Source organism: Enhydra lutris, unplaced genomic scaffold, assembly GCF_002288905.1.
Source record: "Enhydra lutris kenyoni isolate GAN:26980312 unplaced genomic scaffold, ASM228890v2 scaffoldscaffold16, whole genome shotgun sequence".
Lineage (NCBI taxonomy): Eukaryota > Metazoa > Chordata > Mammalia > Carnivora > Mustelidae > Enhydra > Enhydra lutris.
Window position 1 is genome coordinate 33,694,175 of NW_019154100.1, and position 18,325 is coordinate 33,712,499.

General features: G+C 37.3%; 1 protein-coding gene across 2 annotated transcripts in view; it reads right to left on the reverse strand.

Annotated features, from left to right (window-relative positions):
* Positions 1-18,325, reverse strand: part of LOC111147410 (dpy-19 like C-mannosyltransferase 1) — a 97,225-nt gene that overhangs the window by 38,893 nt on the left and 40,007 nt on the right. For both annotated transcript variants that reach the window (XM_022503417.1, XM_022503416.1), the window contains exons 7-9: positions 11,140-11,197; positions 3,359-3,450; positions 1,143-1,242 (exon numbers count right to left, since the gene is read on the reverse strand). In XM_022503417.1, the coding sequence (XP_022359125.1) occupies positions 1,143-1,242; positions 3,359-3,450; positions 11,140-11,197 (250 nt within the window). The remainder of the gene's footprint in view (positions 1-1,142; positions 1,243-3,358; positions 3,451-11,139; positions 11,198-18,325) is intronic.

Genomic DNA, 18,325 nt, shown 5'->3' on the forward strand with positions numbered 1-18,325 from the left:
AGCCCCGCACTCCATGAAACACCTTCTCCCACTCACCCCCCCAAAACTCAGGTCATCACCCCTAGCTGGAAGACATGGGAACTGTCCCTTTCTACCCCAGGACCAAGCAATACACTGTGGACCTACAAGGGTAGAATCTTTAAGAAGTGTCTTTCAGGGACCTTTTTTTGTTTCATTTTCTTTTCAGGGACATTTTTAACCAGGAACATTTAAAATGTCACCACGCTAAAGAAGACAAAGGAATCTAAAAGGTAGGATCAAAGAAAGAATTAAGTACAAATAGATTCTTTTTTAAAAATACTGAAAAAAGCAGCTAACCTTCCTGACATCTTGCTAAGTACCAGCACTGCATTCACTCTTATACACATTTTCTCATCTAATCCTAACCCAGTGAAGCAGATTCTTTTATTTTCTTTATCTCACCAATGAGAAAACTGCAACTAAGCACAGCTAAGCAGTCTGTCCAGGTCAAAGTGCTAGTGGACAGAGTTAGGATTCAAGCAAGACATGTCCCAGAAGATTGCAGAACAACTCCAAGCTGCTTTATGTGAACATGAATAAGGACAGCAGAGCGAGGAAGCAGAAGTTGCTGGGGGTGGGAGCAGCACAGGGAGAGCCTGGCACACAGTTTACTCCCTCTCTCAGCAGGCACCTTCACCTAGCTCCAAACACCTCTACTTGAAGGGAAAGGGAGGCAAGAATGCACAGAAAAATGACAAATTACAGACTGGTAGAGGAGTTATATGAATAAGAACTATTTATTTGTCTTATGTTATCCTACATGCATTTATCCTATGTGTAAGAATGCACAGCATTCGTCATAAAAGAACTACATTTATTTAAGAGAAATGCTTGAAGTTATAGCGCTAGTCCTCTTTTAAGGACACTAACAATACTGAATAACAAAGGATTCTTACTGATTTGAATTCAATAAATGCATTCTACTAGTAAGTAAATAACTAATATTCACTAGTAAATAAATCTCACGTATTTCCCTACCCTGAACTTTCTTTAAAAGTGTTAACTGAAAACATTTTAGGACTTAGAATCATATAAGATCTCAGTTCTATAATTTTACACAAATGAGTTCACAAAATAAAATACACCAAGCTTAATTCTGCTTAAAAATCCAAGTACCTTACCTGAGTAAGAAGTACAAACTGAGCAAACTGCCATGGAAGCATGAAAAATACATTGGAAATGCAGAGTGCAATCAAGCTTCCCCTGTAAAGTTTTGTAGCCCTTGGGAAGAGAAAATAAATATCAGTAAGTTTGACCACAGGGTATTCTAGCATGGGCCCAAACTGCTGCAAATTAGGATCTCTAAACATGATCTCATTATAACATAAACCAGACATAAGAAGAACCAGTGGGTTCGAAATTATACTTCCTGACACTCAATTACAACAACTTTCCATGAAAACTAAATGCCCATTATTACTGTAAAAACAAAGCTTGCCAAAGACAGAGAGGGCAGCTGGGTCAGTACATCCATTGAATTTTGTCAAACTCTATTTTGGTAAATTCATAATCAAACATATTTAATGCTGCATCCAATAGCTTCATTTGGAGAGACAGAGAATGTCTATAAAAAACCAGAGAGAGCAGCATATTCCAAGTGTTAGCAATGTTCTGCAGACAAAGAGAATTGAGAATATGGGCCGAGCAGTGGGCAACTCCGTGGAGGATGTGAGGGGACAGCTGGGTCCTGCACGGAAGAACACACAAAAGAGAAGAGGTGGCAAAGGCCAGGGGCCAATCTGGAGTCAAGGCCTCTCTTTGGTCCTGACTTGCAGTTTAGGGGGTTTTTAGAAAGGTGAGGTAATTTTATCTCTCATGCTAGTTTTTTTTTTTTTTTTTTTTAAAGATTTTATTTATTTATTTGACAGAGAGATCACAAGTAGGCAGAGAGGCAGGCAGAGAGAGAGAGGAGGAAGCAGGCTTCCTGCTGAGCAGAGAGCCCGATGTGGGGCTCGATCCCAGGACTCTGAGATCATGACCTGAGCCGAAGGCAGCGGCTTAACCCACTGAGCCACCCAGGCGCCCCTCTCATGCTAGTTTTAAGAAGTACTTTTCTCCTAAATCGCTGAGCTCATGTGAAGCCCCCAAAACACTTAACGCCTTCGCAAAGTGAAGTGTATATGCAGCATCTCAAGGTTACTAGGTCTGCACCTTAAAGAAAAGCTCCTCAGGATAAACCTACTGGGGCACTAAGCACCACAAGATGCCTTTCTTTACTTCCCTAAGTATCCCTTCTCCAAGGACATCCCCATCTGCTATTCTAATCCAACTCTTTCTATCATGTCCCTCAATCAAGTCTTTTTAAAATCTAGGTCACCTATTTGTGAGCTATGAAATCACTTTATTAGATAAAAACCCGAAAGTTTTAATGGAGTGAGTACATCCCACATTCAGAGAGAGGCCTGTCTAGAAATACTACCTAAGAGACAAGTCCACATAATTGCTCTACTGCTGCTAAAGTCAGCACAGGGGGAAATGGACCATCCAAAGGGTTTGGTGTAACAGACTTCCACCAGCTTCTCCTAAATTCTGCAGATCTTAAAGGGAGTTCTTAGTCTGAGCCATCTTCAGATTCTCATCATGCTTCATTCTAATTTTTTCCATAGTCCCCATTTTGTTTTATTTTTACCCTCTGAATCAAGGTAGCATCTGTCCAAACTCAGTATTTGTCGACAGAAAGGGGAGCGAACTGTTTTCAGTCCTATTCTCTTCCACTCATATGGTGCTTGAATCTCTGTAAGGTCTCTAGCTGAAGGCCAGATGAACATGGGAGAACCCAATCCAATCCTGAATTTCCAGCAGGAGTTTTCCTAGTTTAGCTCTGGTCTACTGAGTGGTTTCTTTCTAAGCCTACTATCTGATGCTCAAGGATGCTAAGCAAATATAGGAAAAAGAATAACATGTTAACATACCTCGCCACGATTACTCTACAAACTGTTCTTTCCTCTGAAGGACTCTATCATACAGGTCACTCTCTATTGCCATCAGTCTTCCCCCTTCCTCCTGCCTACTTTCTGGGAAGCTGTGATAGTGGCAGAGAATGACATAGGAAAGTGGAGATGGCAGAAGTGAAAGCAAATTTGCTGCTCCTTGAGCAGCTCTGTGGGCCACTAAGGAAAAAGGAAGAAGACTGGAGGGCAGACGAAGGAAATGTTTTCGGTAGTAAATATTTTGAAGTGACATGCTTAAAATAACCATGAATTCAACTTACCAACATCATCTTAATTTTTCTTAATTACACTGACTGTTTTTATTATGGAAACTTAAAAAAAATCCTAGCTTAAGTTTACTCAGTGCAAAACAAACACACCAAAGACCTAAGGAGAGTCAAAGTTACCTGAGAATGTGAGTCACAAGCAACATCTGAAGTACGAGGAATGGGTAGGAGAAGCTTTCCCGGAGGGGTGGTGTCCACATCACACGAGTGCACTGAAAACACAATTCGTAATGTATGGTCTCTTTGTGAAATTTGTTAAGTAAGACATAGTAATCGAAAGCAGCTATTCATAAACACAAAAAAGTTTTTCACACATAATTTAAATGGTACGTTGGAAAACAAGCTGCTAGGTTTTCCACCAAGAGCAAAACTGAAAAGTGAGAAGGAAACATTATTGAGAGGGAGACACACATGGCATAAGATCTTGTAAAATATTAACACGAACTGTCGACAGCAAATACCAAAAAAATTTAACTAGAGCCTAAAAGGAAAGTAGGGAAAGTACCAGCCAGAAAATGTTCTGCCAAAACTAAAAACATTTCACTGGAATTGGTGTATAAACCAGTTTACTTTGCCCTTCCACTTGAATTTCAGCAAAATATCCATAACCAATACTTGAAAACTCTTTGCAGTCATCAACGTTAGCATTTCTATTCACAATGCTCCTAAAAAAGAGCACTCGATTTCTGTTTTTACTTCTCCTTTGCCCAAACTACCCTGGGCTACGAAAATTTAAAAGGGGAAGTGGGGTTCAAATACAAAATAACAGAAGTCCTAAAATGTCATGTACCATCTCTACTGAAGAACTCACTTCGGGCATAATTAAGTAATGTTGCATCCCATTCTCTCTCTCCCTCTGCCCCTCCCCCTACACACACTCATGCTCTAAGATAAGTAAAATGAAAAAAAAAAAAAAAGTTCCATCCCAATTTTAGCAGTGTACCATTTTTTGCATCTACACTAATAAATTAATAAGTCTACCTTTCAATTAGAGGAACACTACACTGGATGAAATATAAATAATCTGATATTACCCCAACTAAGCTAGTCACACTAGAAGAAATCACGACATCTTTCAAGTCAAGCAGTTAAAAACTATATGGAATTACAAAGACCATACTGGAAATAAGCCTTTCCTTTATTTTAGCTCTATCTCGGACTATTAAATCTTTCTACTATTGCTATAGAAAATTTGAGCCAATTTACTTCTCTTTTTAACCAAAATTCACTATCCTCTATGAGATTTAACATAAATATTTATAAATGAAGTATACACACAAGAGAATTCTGAAAAAATTGAAGAAGTCTTTTTTGATGTGTATTTTTTGTTACTGGAACACAATTTTAAAAATCTGTTGGTTCACAAAATTAACTAGAAATTTCAATATGATTGATAGTAGAGATATATAACCACAATTTACAAAGTTATCAATCTCTGCGCAAAAAACAAGAAGAGAAAATATTTTAACCCTGTAATGTACAATTAGAGAATTTTCTTCATACAGACTGTTCACTCACATTGTTTTGTTACCCAATTTCAACTATGTTGCCATCCCTTAGAAATTTGTTTCTTTTAATAGCTAAAGGCACTCAATTCTCTCAAATTCAATCACACCCTTTGTAAAGTAGGATGAGAAGGCTAAATTACAGAATTGAAACAAAGAGCAAGATCTTTCGCCTCTACAATGTTAAGAGTGAATGAACGTAAATATGTGAAAGCTTCTTATTGTTTCTCCAATAACACAACGTACTTCACTAGATCTGCTACAAACATAATTGCTGGTCCAGATGACCCCACGTAATCTGAAAACAGTAAACAGATTTGCTTTAATCATACCTTAAGCTTCAACAAATAAATATCGTAATTATAATACAGTTCTCTATATAGGTGGACAGTTCAGAACGCCAATGCCTTCTAAAGGCATTATCTTGAAATTCAGGAATTAAAGAAGGGAATAAATGTGCGAACTCCTTCACAAGGCATTATATCACTGTATGAAGCACTCAGGCAAAATACAAGACATTCCTCAATGGTGAAAATGAACTCAATGAATATCTGACTTTCCTTTAACTGTCCTCTTAGAGTACATAATTTTTAGCACACATTTCAAAGCACTGAATAACGCTGCGGCATAATACTGCCTAGATATTGATAAGAACAAGCTCCTATTGTCTCCTTAGAAAGCCTGAATTTTAAATCATTTACTCGAGAATCAAAAACCAAGGAATTTTAGTAATAGGGAGCTTCATTTGTCAAGCTTTACTTTCAAAATAGCTCACTTATACTATTAGAAATCTACCATAATGTAATATACTTCTCTCCTTAATGTAAAACTAAATAGGGGTATAACTAACTACTGAATTATAAATTATAGTTAGCATCAGAGAGATCATATTTAAGGTTTGTTCCAAGAGTTTTGACTAGAGGAGACATTTGTAGGATTAGTTATAAATTGCTGTTGGTATAATGTTTAGGTTTAAAACAAACTGTCCCACTTCTGAATGCTACACAGACTTACTAGTTATAATAGTAAGGAATGCTTTACATTCCTTAGTGTTAACTACAATACTGTGTTAAATCTTGCACTTACAAATGCTTTCAAAAAAACATATGTGGCCAACATGGAATTAGATCTTCAAAAAAGAGAGAAAATGGGAAAAACAAAATATATGAAGAGAAGATACTGGTTAAAATTTTTCCAAAACTGATAAAAACAACAACAACAACCCATAGAACAAAGACGTTCAGTGAGCTGTCAACGGGGCACATACAAAGAAGACCACATCTAAGTTTATTACCATCAAACAAATAAAAAACGAATATAAAAAGAAAGTCTTCAAGCCACCAGAGAAGAGACACTCCACATGCAGAGTGACAATAAGAACGATAACTGACGTCTCATTAAACAACGGAAACCAGAAGACAATAGAATGACATTTAAAGTGCTGAAAGGCAAAGATACCAACCTAGAATTCTTACCCAGCAAAAATACACTTCAAAAAATGAAGGCAAAATACAGACATTTTTAGACAGGCAAAAGCTAAGAGACCTTGTTGGCAAGAGATCTTCACCACAATGTTAAATAAAGTTCTTAAGACTGAAGAGAAATTATACCAGATGGAAACCCAGATCAGTAGGACAAAAAATATTACTGAAACCCAAACACAAATATCCAGATGTGAAAGACTAGGTGATAAAAAGGGAAGGAAGTATGCAGGGCAAAGGAGACAGTGTGTACCAAAGCCCTAAGGAAGGAAAAGGAATAGTCCTCTCTGGGAACTAGAGAAGGAAGGATGGTGGGACTGAAGCAAAGAAAACAGCCTGGACAGCAGTGAGAGAACCAGAGGGGCCCAGGTCATGAAGTGGGCTGTAGGCTAGGCTAGTTCTACTACATTCTAGGCAGTTTTCATCTAAGCAATACATATATACTCATCTAAGATCAGCACACTCTTTTTTTTTTTTTTTTGTGGACTTTTGGAGTTAATGCAAGTTTAGTGTAAATTCACAAATCCATAAGCACACCTCTCAATAGCTTGAATAAATAATGCATCTTGCACTCATACTATTTTCCAAATTAATGTAAAAAATAATTTAAGCTGCATCACTCTTCTGCATGTAACCCTCCAATGGCCTTTCCACCTTCTTCAAATGAAACTTACAATGACAAGCAAGGACTAGAGAAAAGGCTCCTTCCATATCCCACTTCCCATTACTAACTGGCCTCATTTCTTCCACTCTCTGCTCCTGTCACAAAAGCCTCCTTGCTGCTCCCCATATAAGCCAGTATTCCCCCACGTTAGGTAGAAGATGGTCCCACTTTCACATGATTATCTACAAAGACAGGGATCTTTGCTTTACTGACTTATCAACAAATCCTAGGCATCTACAAGTACCTGGCATTCAGTAAGCCCTCTGTATACACTGTCTTTATTGAGCTGAATAAAAAGAAGAGCCAGAATAAATGTCCTGGCCCAAATGGGACCCCACAAGAAAGTGAAAAAAGAAAGGGACAAAGGGAAGGAGGGAAGAAGAAGAAGAAGAAGAAGAAAGAGAAACAGAGAGAAAGGGAAGAGAAAAAGTTTCACAAATTAGCAAGGAAAGATCTCTGTACTTTTCACTTGTGAAAGATAAACCGTGGTATTATCTTTGAAATCCTGCTTCCCTAAGAACCATCTGTGCTGAAAGAAGTTTGGAGAGATTACTGATTAATCAGGAAACTTAGAATCCTGTCCCGGCTTCACAACCTTGATTCAAACACTTAACCTTTCAGTGCTTCCAATTATTATACAAACTGGAACATTATTATTTACTACTTATCTACCATACAAGAACATTCTAAGGATTAATGAGACTCTCTTCAAAGTGTTCTAAGAATTGTTTTCCAAATCTTACATAAATAACATAAATATGTCAATAACCAATTAGAAACAAGGACAATTACATGTACATTATCTCAGTTCAGTTAAAAAATACTTAAGAAACTAATATGGGTCAGAAATATGTTATGGGTAACAAAGAAAGGTTAATTAGATATGCCTCTAATATGCCTCTTTCATATACTACTTAGATTTACTTAGGTTTCAAAAAAAAAGGGGGGGATTTTCCTCCTCATAAATGTGCCTATCTTTTTATCTGTGAGCGTATTTTATATAAAACACCATCAATCTTGCCTGGTAATAACTTTTCTAAAAATCTCATCATGAAAAAGTTAAACAAAATTACTTCACATATAATGAATTTTTAATAGTCAAAAATTAAAGATAAATATTATATCTCATTTTTTTCCATATACTCCTCTAACTGCTTTCCAGTCAGCATGATAAAAATCCGACAGCATCAAGCCATGGAACATACATCTGATCTTGTAATAAGGAAGGATTTAAAAGGCAGAGCAAAACTTTTGGCGTTTCTCTTAGCAATTATTCTCAACAGGGACAGAGTCAATATTTAATAAAAAAAGCTTGATAAGTGAAAACATCAACATAATTTTTATTATGAAATGTATAGCCTCAATATTATTGATCATTACTATGAGCAATCAGTGAGTTCTTCCTTACATCTTCACAGGTTCCAGATTTGAAGGTTTCAACTTCTGTTTTAAATCATTTGATTAATCCCTTTTTATTACACATCTTGCAGTTCTTTTGTTGAGGCCAAAATTTTCCCTTGTAAAACCATCTGAGTGAAAGAGTATTTTCAAAAGTACATCATAGTCTATCTTAGACTCAAATACAGAGTGAACTGAAAAATGGAAATAGAACTTAAAAAAGCAAGTAACAACTCACAACTATTTTTTGGTATGTAAACCACTCATTGGCATGATTAGCATAACTCTCTTAAGAAAAAGGGATACCAAGTACCAGTCAGTAACCCACCAGCAATTTCAGTGAGTACATTGTGACACTCGAACAGAGTTCACTAAATGTGGGAATGGGTACTACCACAGCAGATACTTCCCTCATATAAAAATTATAGACTTGGGGCAACATTTTTAAAATTTAGGAAAATAATTGGGTCTCAATCTCACAGTCTGAAAACCAAAATAAATATTAAATTATTTTAGTTACTTAAGTTCTTATTTTACCCAAAGCTACAGTTTATTCCCTCAACTTTAATGTCTTTACAAATGGTCCCTTTTCTACTCGAAAGCTAAGTTACTGATATAAGTATGATTCTCTACTTGACTATTTCAGTAAAACTGAAATTCTAATTCTAATCACATTAGTCTACCCTCTCCTAACTAGAAAGTGATGTGCAAGCATGTCCAACTTCTGCATCAACATGGATAGCACTGGAGGAGGTCATGCTAAATGATGCTAGATGAAATAAGTCAAGCAGAGAAAGTCAATTATCACATGGCTTCACTTATTTGTGGAACATAAGGAACAGCATGGAGGACATTAGGAGAAGGAAGACAAAAATGAAAGGGGGGGAAATCGGAGGGGGAGATGAACCAATGGACTCCGAGAAACAAACTGAGGGTTTTAGAAGGGAGGGGGGTGGGGAGATGTGTGAGCCCAGTGATGGGGATTAAGGAGGGCACGGATTGCATGGAGCACTGGGTGTTATACACAAACAATGAATCATGGAACACTACATCAAAAACTAATGATGTACTGTATGGTGATTAACATAATAAAAAAAAAGGGAAAATTTTTTAAAAATTAAAAAAATTGTTTTAATTTCCTAAAAAAATAAAAAATTTAAAGATTTTGAAAAAATAAAAAAAATAAACAGACCAAATAGCTGAAAGGTATCCAAAAAAAAAGTCTATCAACCTGAAAAATGAACTGAAATAGTCCAAATTTCACTGGTATAAACTGAAAAGACTTTGTAAGGAATGATGCTCATGCTACATGAGTATCAAAATTTTAAGAAAAACGTAAGATCAGGAATTGACAGCCTCTAATTTAGACTGAGGATAACACAGTAGACCTTTCTGCTTCACAAATAGTTGTCGTTAAAACTGCAGACCTTGACTTCAAATTTTTCTCTCTTTCCTCCAATGTCTTATTGCAAACATTCAAAGCTGCTCCTTTCCTTCACTCTTAAGAAGTTACTTCCAATTTCTTAGGTCATTCTCACAGGATCTGAACCTCCACAAGTTCTGTGTCTATGCTATGACATTCAAAAGCATCCACAGTCAAGAAGAGGCAAAAAAAAAAAAATCCTTTTTTTTTTTTTTCTGTAAAAGTCAGACCATGCCATATTGCAATGATTTGTCTCAAATGCTCTAATTTATAAGACCATTTTAGCTTTAAATTTCTGTGATTCTAAATATTAAACATGTGTTGGTTCAATATCCATTAGTAATCCACTGAACAATAAAAAAGAAGTTCAACCTTGACTTTACAGTTCAGTTTTATTATGATTACTCTTAGGCTTTGTAACATGTGCATATTCAAATAGTATACACACTGAGTTTATAAATGCATAAGGATTAATTTACTTCACACAAAACAAGCTGAAGACCTTTCTTCTCTTTCTCTCACACAAGATTTACCATGAAAGAAAACCAGGTAGAGATATATTAATAAAAATTCATTTACAACTACAACTGATACAGTGGAAGGATTTCATTGGTATTCTGAATTTTTATTAGAATTTTATCTAAATTAAGTTATTAATAATAATATAAAGTAACAGTTACATAATGGTTACTATGTGCCAAACACTGCTCCAGGCACTTTACACTTATGATTCATTTAAAGTCCTCAAAAATCCCATAAGATAAGTACCATCATTACACCCATTTACAAAGTGGAAACTAAGGCAGGTGAGGTTAATGATTTGCTCTGGTTACAGAGCTGCCTAACAGTAAAGCCGGGATTTGAACACAGGTAGCTTGGATCCAGAGTCAATATTTTTTACAATAGTGTTCTCTTTAGAAAACCCTTGGATATGTGCAAGTTTACAGGTATAATATAATATTCTGAAAAGGAGACTTAAGAATACAACCAAGTGTAATAAGATGCATTAAAATAGAAACATACTATATAGCTCCTACCAAAAAAGTTATTCCCATACAAGTAAATTAACTTTATCCATGGTCAACTTATTTCTATTATAGCTAAACATGAACGTTCACACTTTGAAATTATATAAAGAATTGACCCAGAGCCACTATTACTTCAAATCACTAAGAGATACATCACATAAAGGATATAATGTTCATGCAAAGTTAACTTAAGAAAGTACTAGTGTTAAAATTTGAATTAAAATAAGACCAAACATTTAAAGAATGCTACCATGGACTACATTTAAATTAAAATTAAAAAAGAAACCTGTAGTTCTGGAGGTATAATCTCCTAAAATTTTTAAAGAATATTTGACTTACTACTTCAAGAAGAAACTTGTATTTCTAAAAATACAATTTTGAAAATAGGTGTTGACAACCTACCTCTCCATGATTGAAAAAGAAGCACAACACTGTAACCAGGCCTCCCAATCGGCTGCCGCTAGAAAAGAAGATAAAGAACATAACTCAAAGAACAAAAATCCAGGTCGATCCTAATGAAACCATGAAATAATAGAATATGACAAACTTCTAGTTCTACACAAAGTGTTAGCCACACTAGAATTCTACTATGCTTATTTACAAAACAGTTTATTTCCTTTATAGTATCATTAGTCAAAATAAGTTTCATTTTTAAAAAGGCATCTTCCATCTTCTAAAAAAGACAGTGAATAAAAAATGGTGACTAGTCATGTTACCGGGCATCGTGCAACCTGACCTTTTTCTTTCTCTCTTTTTTCTTCTTTAGTGCCACATATTTGTGTCCTCTTGCAGTTCCCAAACTATTTTTCTAGGGACACATGATATACATTCAGGAAAGAGGACAGAAGTGCAGAAAAAGTCTTTGTGGTCATAAAGGTAGAAAACACCACACTTGGAAATTCAGAAAGCAAGCCAGCACATTAAAGATTTAATTAATTTGGTATTTCCCAAGACCCATCCCAAGCTACTTTCCTATAGAACATGCTTGGAGAACACAGTTTACAAAGTTTCATCTTTCATCTGTTTTTAGAAACGTGTAAAAGTACACAAATATCAAAATAGGACCATCAGGCTTCTAACTCTAGCTAAGAAATCACAATGCCATAGTTTGGCTGTCCTAACAAATAAACCTTCATTTGCTTGGGTAAGAGTAATGCAGGTCCCCCACTCTCCTCCCACCCTGGCCAGAAGCATCTGGATATAGGAAAGAAAGGCTGTTCTAGGTTTGTTCTGTCATTTCTTTCACTTTGCTCTTGAGATCTTCTACTCTCTTTAACTCATGCTGTTTTCTCATTATTTTACCCAAATATCCTTCCTTCTTTCTACACAAGCATGTGTAGAACACAGACAAGCCAGGGAGGTAACAAGGAATCAGACACAGGTATTCTAGGCTATGCTACTTATTCCAGGGGATGTACAAATGAGGAAACACGGAGGAGATAGAGGAGATGGCTGGGCTAACCCATGGAGAGAGCACACACCCCTTCCGCATCCCTCCCAGCCTCCCAGGAGACAGGGGGGCTGGCAGTCCCAGCACAGGGGGCCGGTCAGGCTCAGCACAAGACGAGGGGTAAGTCTGCATGTTCAGCAGCGAGTGGTTTATGGAGTTGCCATTTTCCCTACAGAGTCTCCAGCCCCTTGCTGCTCTAGAGAAGAGATGGCAGCACGAGAAGTTTGAGGAAGGGGGTTGTCTGAAATACCACCTGCATTTAAGGACAGAGGTAACAAGGGAAAACAGAAGGGCTGCAGAGTCGTGTTAAGGGATCATGGGAAGCTAGAAGACCACAAATTTACAGGACACTAATGGAACAACTGTGCGATTTTTCTTTACTGATTATCAACCTAGACCAGCACAAATGAAATATAAAGGGGCAAAGAAACAACATTTTGGCCAGAAAATGGCTGAAGTGATGAATCCACAGAAATAAGAGGGACAGATAAAGGAGTCAGAAAGTCATACAGGCTGGGGAGCGGAAGACAGGGCTCTCCCCTCAGAGGCCCAGCACACCTTAAAAAATCAACCAACAGGCCAACACCAGGCTTCATGGCAAGTCATAAGAAATTAGTTAAGTGTGAGTTATGGGTTAAAATAAATAAATAGTAATGTTTTGAACTTATGCCAACAAGGCAGAAAAGTGCAAAGGTCTATATATTTTGAAAATTGTTCTCCTCATTGCCACCCTTCTCTCAATCCTATTCATCCAAGATAATCAATAACATTTCTGTGTGTGTCCACCTGCCCAAATCTTTCTCTATACCCATATATTAATGTGATCACATTATTAACACCTCCTTAAAATTTGTTTTTTCTAATTCATCTATTATAAAGATTATTCCTTTTTTTTTTTAAAGATTTTATTTATTTATTTGACAGATACCACAAGTAGGCAGAGAGGCAGCAGGCAGAGAGACAGAGGGGAAAGCAGGCTCCCTGCTGAAGCAGAGAGCCCGATGCGGGACTCGATCCCAGGACTCTGGGATCATGATCTGAGCGAATGCAGAGGCTTTAACCCACTGAGCCACCCAGGCGCCCCTGAATGCTTATCTTATGCCAGGTTTTGGGGCTACAGTGATGATAGACATAATCAAAGTTCTTTTTTTTTTTAAAGATTTCACTTATTTATTTGACAGAGAGAGATCACAAGTAGGCAGAGAGGCAGGCAGAGAGAGAGGGGAAGCAGTCTCCCTGCTGAGCAGAGAGCCTGTCCGATGCGGGGCTTGATCCCAGGACCCAGGGATCATGACCTGAGCTGAAGGCAGAGGCTTTAACCCACTGAGCCTCTCAGGCGCCCCTGTAAAGATTATTCCTAATCAATACACATAACCCGAGGCATCCTTATTAATAGATGTCAAACATTGCATAGGACAAATGTACTATAATTTGTTTAGACCTTTCCCTATTATCAAACATATAGATATTTTTAAATTTCTTACTATTACAGAAACATGTTAAAATAAATATCCTTGTACATGTAAATATTGTTGTTTTTATTCCTACAGGACAGACCTAACTGTGAGACTGCCAAGTCAAAGACTGTGAACCAGAAAATGCCATACTAGTCCACACACCCCCCCACACACACAGTGTATGAGGTGTCTGCTTCTCCAGAACACATCATCTGATGTGTCCAGACCCTTTCATATTTTGCCCATTGGGTAGGCGGAAACTTTTTTTTTCACTGTTATTTTGATTTGTACCTCTTGCCTACTAGTATGGGGCATCGTTTTTATGGGTTTTGGGGACAATGTGCATTTTCTCTTCTGTGAACTGCCTGTTTACATTCTTGTCCATTTTTCCATTGGATCGTCTATTTCCCTATCCAAAGATTAAGAGTATCAATTTTTTGACTGTTATATGTGTGATTAAGTCTTTTGATATAAGTTATGGTGTATTCTGCCAAAAAGAAATTTTAAGTTTTATGTGGTTAAATGTCAATATTTTCCTTTATTTCCTCTTCATTCCTTGTTTTGTCTGTGAAGATCTTTCCTACCTCAAAATGACACAGTGTTCTAAATCTTCTAGTATCATTGTATTTTACATTTAAATCTTTCACCTAGAGAAATGTATGTATAAAGCCCTAATTTTGTTCTCTTTGAAACAGATAGCCAATTATGCTAAGACCATTTATCTAATAAACATTCCTTTTTCCAGTGTAATGAAATTCAGCCTTTATCATACATTAATTTCTCACAATACTAGAATCTGTTAATTCCAGTCAATTGATTTAATTCTATATTTTCTATATCACAATGTTTTCATTACTATAATATTAACATATGATAAGGAAAATTCTCCACCCCTAAGTATTCTAACATTTTATTTAATTTTTTAAATTTTTTATTTTTTTGTTAATATATAATGTATTATTAGCCCCAGGGGTACAGGTCTGTGAATCGCCAGGTTTACACACTTCACAGCACTCACCACAGCACATACCTTCCCCAATGTCCATAACCCCACCATCCTCTCCGTACCCCCCTCTCCTCCTGGCAACACTCAGTTTGTTTTGTGAGATTGTTTTGTGAGATTATGGTTTGTCTCCCTCCTGATCCCATCTTATTTCATTTATTCTTTTCCTACCCCCAAACCCCCCCATGTTGCTTCTCAACTTCATCATATCAGGGAGATCATACAATAATTGTCTTTCTCTGATTTACTTATATCGCTAAGCATAATACCCTCTAGTTCCATCCACGTCATCAAAAATGGCAAGATTTCATTTCTTTTGATGCTGCATAGTATTTCATTGTATATATATACCACATCTCCTTTATCCATTCATCTGTTGATGGACATTTATGTTCTTTCCATCTAACATTTTTTAAAAATTTTTATTTTTTAAATTTCTTTTCAGTGTTCCAGAATTCACTGTTTATGCACCACACCCAATGCTCCATGCAATATGTACCCTCCATAATACCCACAACCAGGCTCACCCAACCTCCCACCCCCCGCCCCTCCAAAACCCTCAGATTGTTTTTCAGAGTCCACAGTCTCTCATGGTTTGTCTCCCCCTCCAATTTCCTCCAACTCCCTTCTCCTCTCCATCTCTCCATGTTCTCCGTGTTATTCCTTATGCTCTACAAATAAGCGAAACCATGTGCTAATTGACTCTCTCTGCTTGACTTATTTCACTCAGCATAATCTCTTCCAGTCCCGTCCATGTTGATACAAAAGTTGGGTATTCATCCTTTCTGATGGAGGCATAATACTCCATAGTGTACATGGACCACATCTATACTCCATAGTGTATATGGACCACATCTATCCATTCATCCATCGAAGGGCATCTTGGTTCTTTCCACAGTTTGGTGACTGTGGCCATTGCTGCTATGAACATTGGGATATAGATGGCCCTTCTTTTCATGACATCTGTACCTTTGGAGTAAATTCCCAGTAGTGCAATTGCAGGGTCATAGGGAAGCTCTATTTTTTTTTTAAATTTTATTTTTTATAAACATATATTTTTATCCCCAGGGGTACAGGTCTGTGAATCGCCAGGTTTACACACTTCACAGCACTCACCATAGCACATACCCTCCCCAATGTCCATAACCCCACCCCCCTCTCCCAACCCCCCTCCCCCCATCAACCCTCAGTTTGTTGTGAGATTAAGAGTCACTTATGGTTTGTCTCCCTCCCAATCCCATCTTGTTTCATTTACTCTTCTCCTACCCCCTTAACCTCCCATGTTGCATCTCCTCTCCCTCATATCAGGGAAATCATATGAGAGTTGTCTTTCTCCGATTGACTTATTTCGCTAAGCATGATACCCTCTAGTTCCATCCACGTCGTCGCAAATGGCAAGATTTCATTTCTTTTGATGGCTGCATAGTATTCCATTGTGTATATATACCACATCTTCTTTATCCATTCGTCTGTTGATGGACATCTAGGTTCTTTCCATAGTTTGGCTATTGTAGACATTGCTGCTATAAACATTCGGGTGCACGTGCCCCTTCAGATCACTACGTTTGTATCTTTAGGGTAAATACCCAGCAGTGCAATTGCTGGGTCATAGGGGAGTTCTATTTTCAACATTTTGAGGAACCTCCATGCTGTTTTCCAGAGTGGCTGCACCAGCTTGCATTCCCACCAACAGTGTAGGAGGGTTCCCCTTTCTCCACATCCTCGCCAGCATCTGTCATTTCCTGACTTGTTAATTTTAGCCATTCTGACTGGTATGAGGTGGTATCTCATTGTGGTTTTGATTTGTATTTCCCTGATGCCGAGTGATATGGAGCACTTTTTCATGTGTCTGTTGGCCATCTGGATGTCTTCTTTGCAGAAATGTCTGTTCATGTCTTCTGCCCATTTCTTGATTGGATTATTTGTTCTTTGGGTGTTAAGTTTGCTAAGTACTTTATAGGTTTTGGACACTAGCCCTTTATCTGATATATCATTTGCAAATATCTTCTCCCATTCTGTCAGTTGTCTTTTGGTTTTGTTAACTGTTTCCTTTGCTGTGCAAAAGCTTTTGATCTTGATGAAATCCCAATAGTTCATTTTTGCCCTTGCTTCCCTTGCCTTTGGCGATGTTCCTAGGAAGATGTTGCTGCGGCTGAGGTCAAAGAGGTTGCTGCCTGTGTTCTCCTCAAGGATTTTGATGGATTCCTTTCTCACATTGAGGTCCTTCATCCATTTTGAGTCTATTTTCGTGTGTGGTGTAAGGAAATGATCCAGTTTCATTTTTCTGCATGTGGCTGTCCAATTTTCCCAACACCATTTATTGAAGAGGCTGTCTTTTTTCCATTGGATATTCTTTCCTGCTTTGTCGAAGATGAGTTGACCATAGAGTTGAGGGTCTATTTCTGGGCTCTCTATTCTGTTCCATTGATCTATGTGTCTGTTTTTGTGCCAGTACCATGCTGTCTTGATGATGACAGCTTTGTAATAGAGCTTGAAGTCCGGAATTGTGATGCCACCAACTTTGGCTTTCTTTTTCAATATTCCTTTGGCTATTCGAGGTCTTTTCTGGTTCCATATACATTTTAGGATTATTTGTTCCATTTCTTTGAAAAAAATGGATGGTACTTTGATAGGAATTGCATTAAATGTATAGATTGCTTTAGGTAGCATAGACATTTTCACAATATTTATTCTTCCAATCCAGGAGCATGGAACAGTTTTCCATTTCTTTGTGTCTTCCTCAATTTCTTTCATGAGTACTTTATAGTTTTCTGTGTATAGATTCTTAGCCTCTTTGGTTAGGTTTATTCCTAGGTATCTTATAGTTTTGGGTGCAATTGTAAATGGGATTGACTCCTTAATTTCTCTTTCTTCTGTCTTGTTGTTGGTGTAGAGAAATGCAACTGATTTCTGTGCATTGATTTTATATCCTGACACTTCACTGAATTCCTGTACAAGTTCTAGCAGTTTTGGAGTGGAGTCTTTTGGGTTTTCCACATATAGTATCATATCATCTGCAAAGAGTGATAGTTTGACTTCTTCTTTGCCGATTTGGATGCCTTTAATTTCTTTTTGTTGTCTGATCACTGAGGCTAGGAATTCTAGTACTATGTTGAATAGCAGTGGTGATAACGGACATCCCTGCCGTGTTCCTGATCTTAGCGGAAAAGCTTTCAGTTTTTCTCCATTGAGAATGATATTTGCGGTGGGTTTTTCATAGATGGCTTTGATAATATTGAGGTATGTGCCCTCTATCCCTACACTTTGAAGAGTTTTGATCAGGAAGGGATGCTGTACTTTGTCAAATGCTTTTTCAGCATCTATGGAGAGTATCATATGGTTCTTGTTCTTTCTTTTATTAATGTGTTGTATCACATTGATTGATTTGCGGATGTTGAACCAACCTTGCAGCCCTGGAATAAATCCCACTTGGTCGTGGTGAATAATCCTTTTAATGTACTGTTGAATCCTATTGGCTAGTATTTTGGCGAGAATTTTTGCATCTGTGTTCATCAAGGATATTGGTCTGTAGTTCTCTTTTTTGATGGGATCCTTGTCTGGTTTTGGGATCAAGGTGATGCTGGCCTCATAAAATGAGTTTGGAAGTTTTCCTTCCATTTCTATTTTTTGGAACAGTTTCAGGAGAATAGGAATTAGTTCTTCTTTAAATGTTTGGTA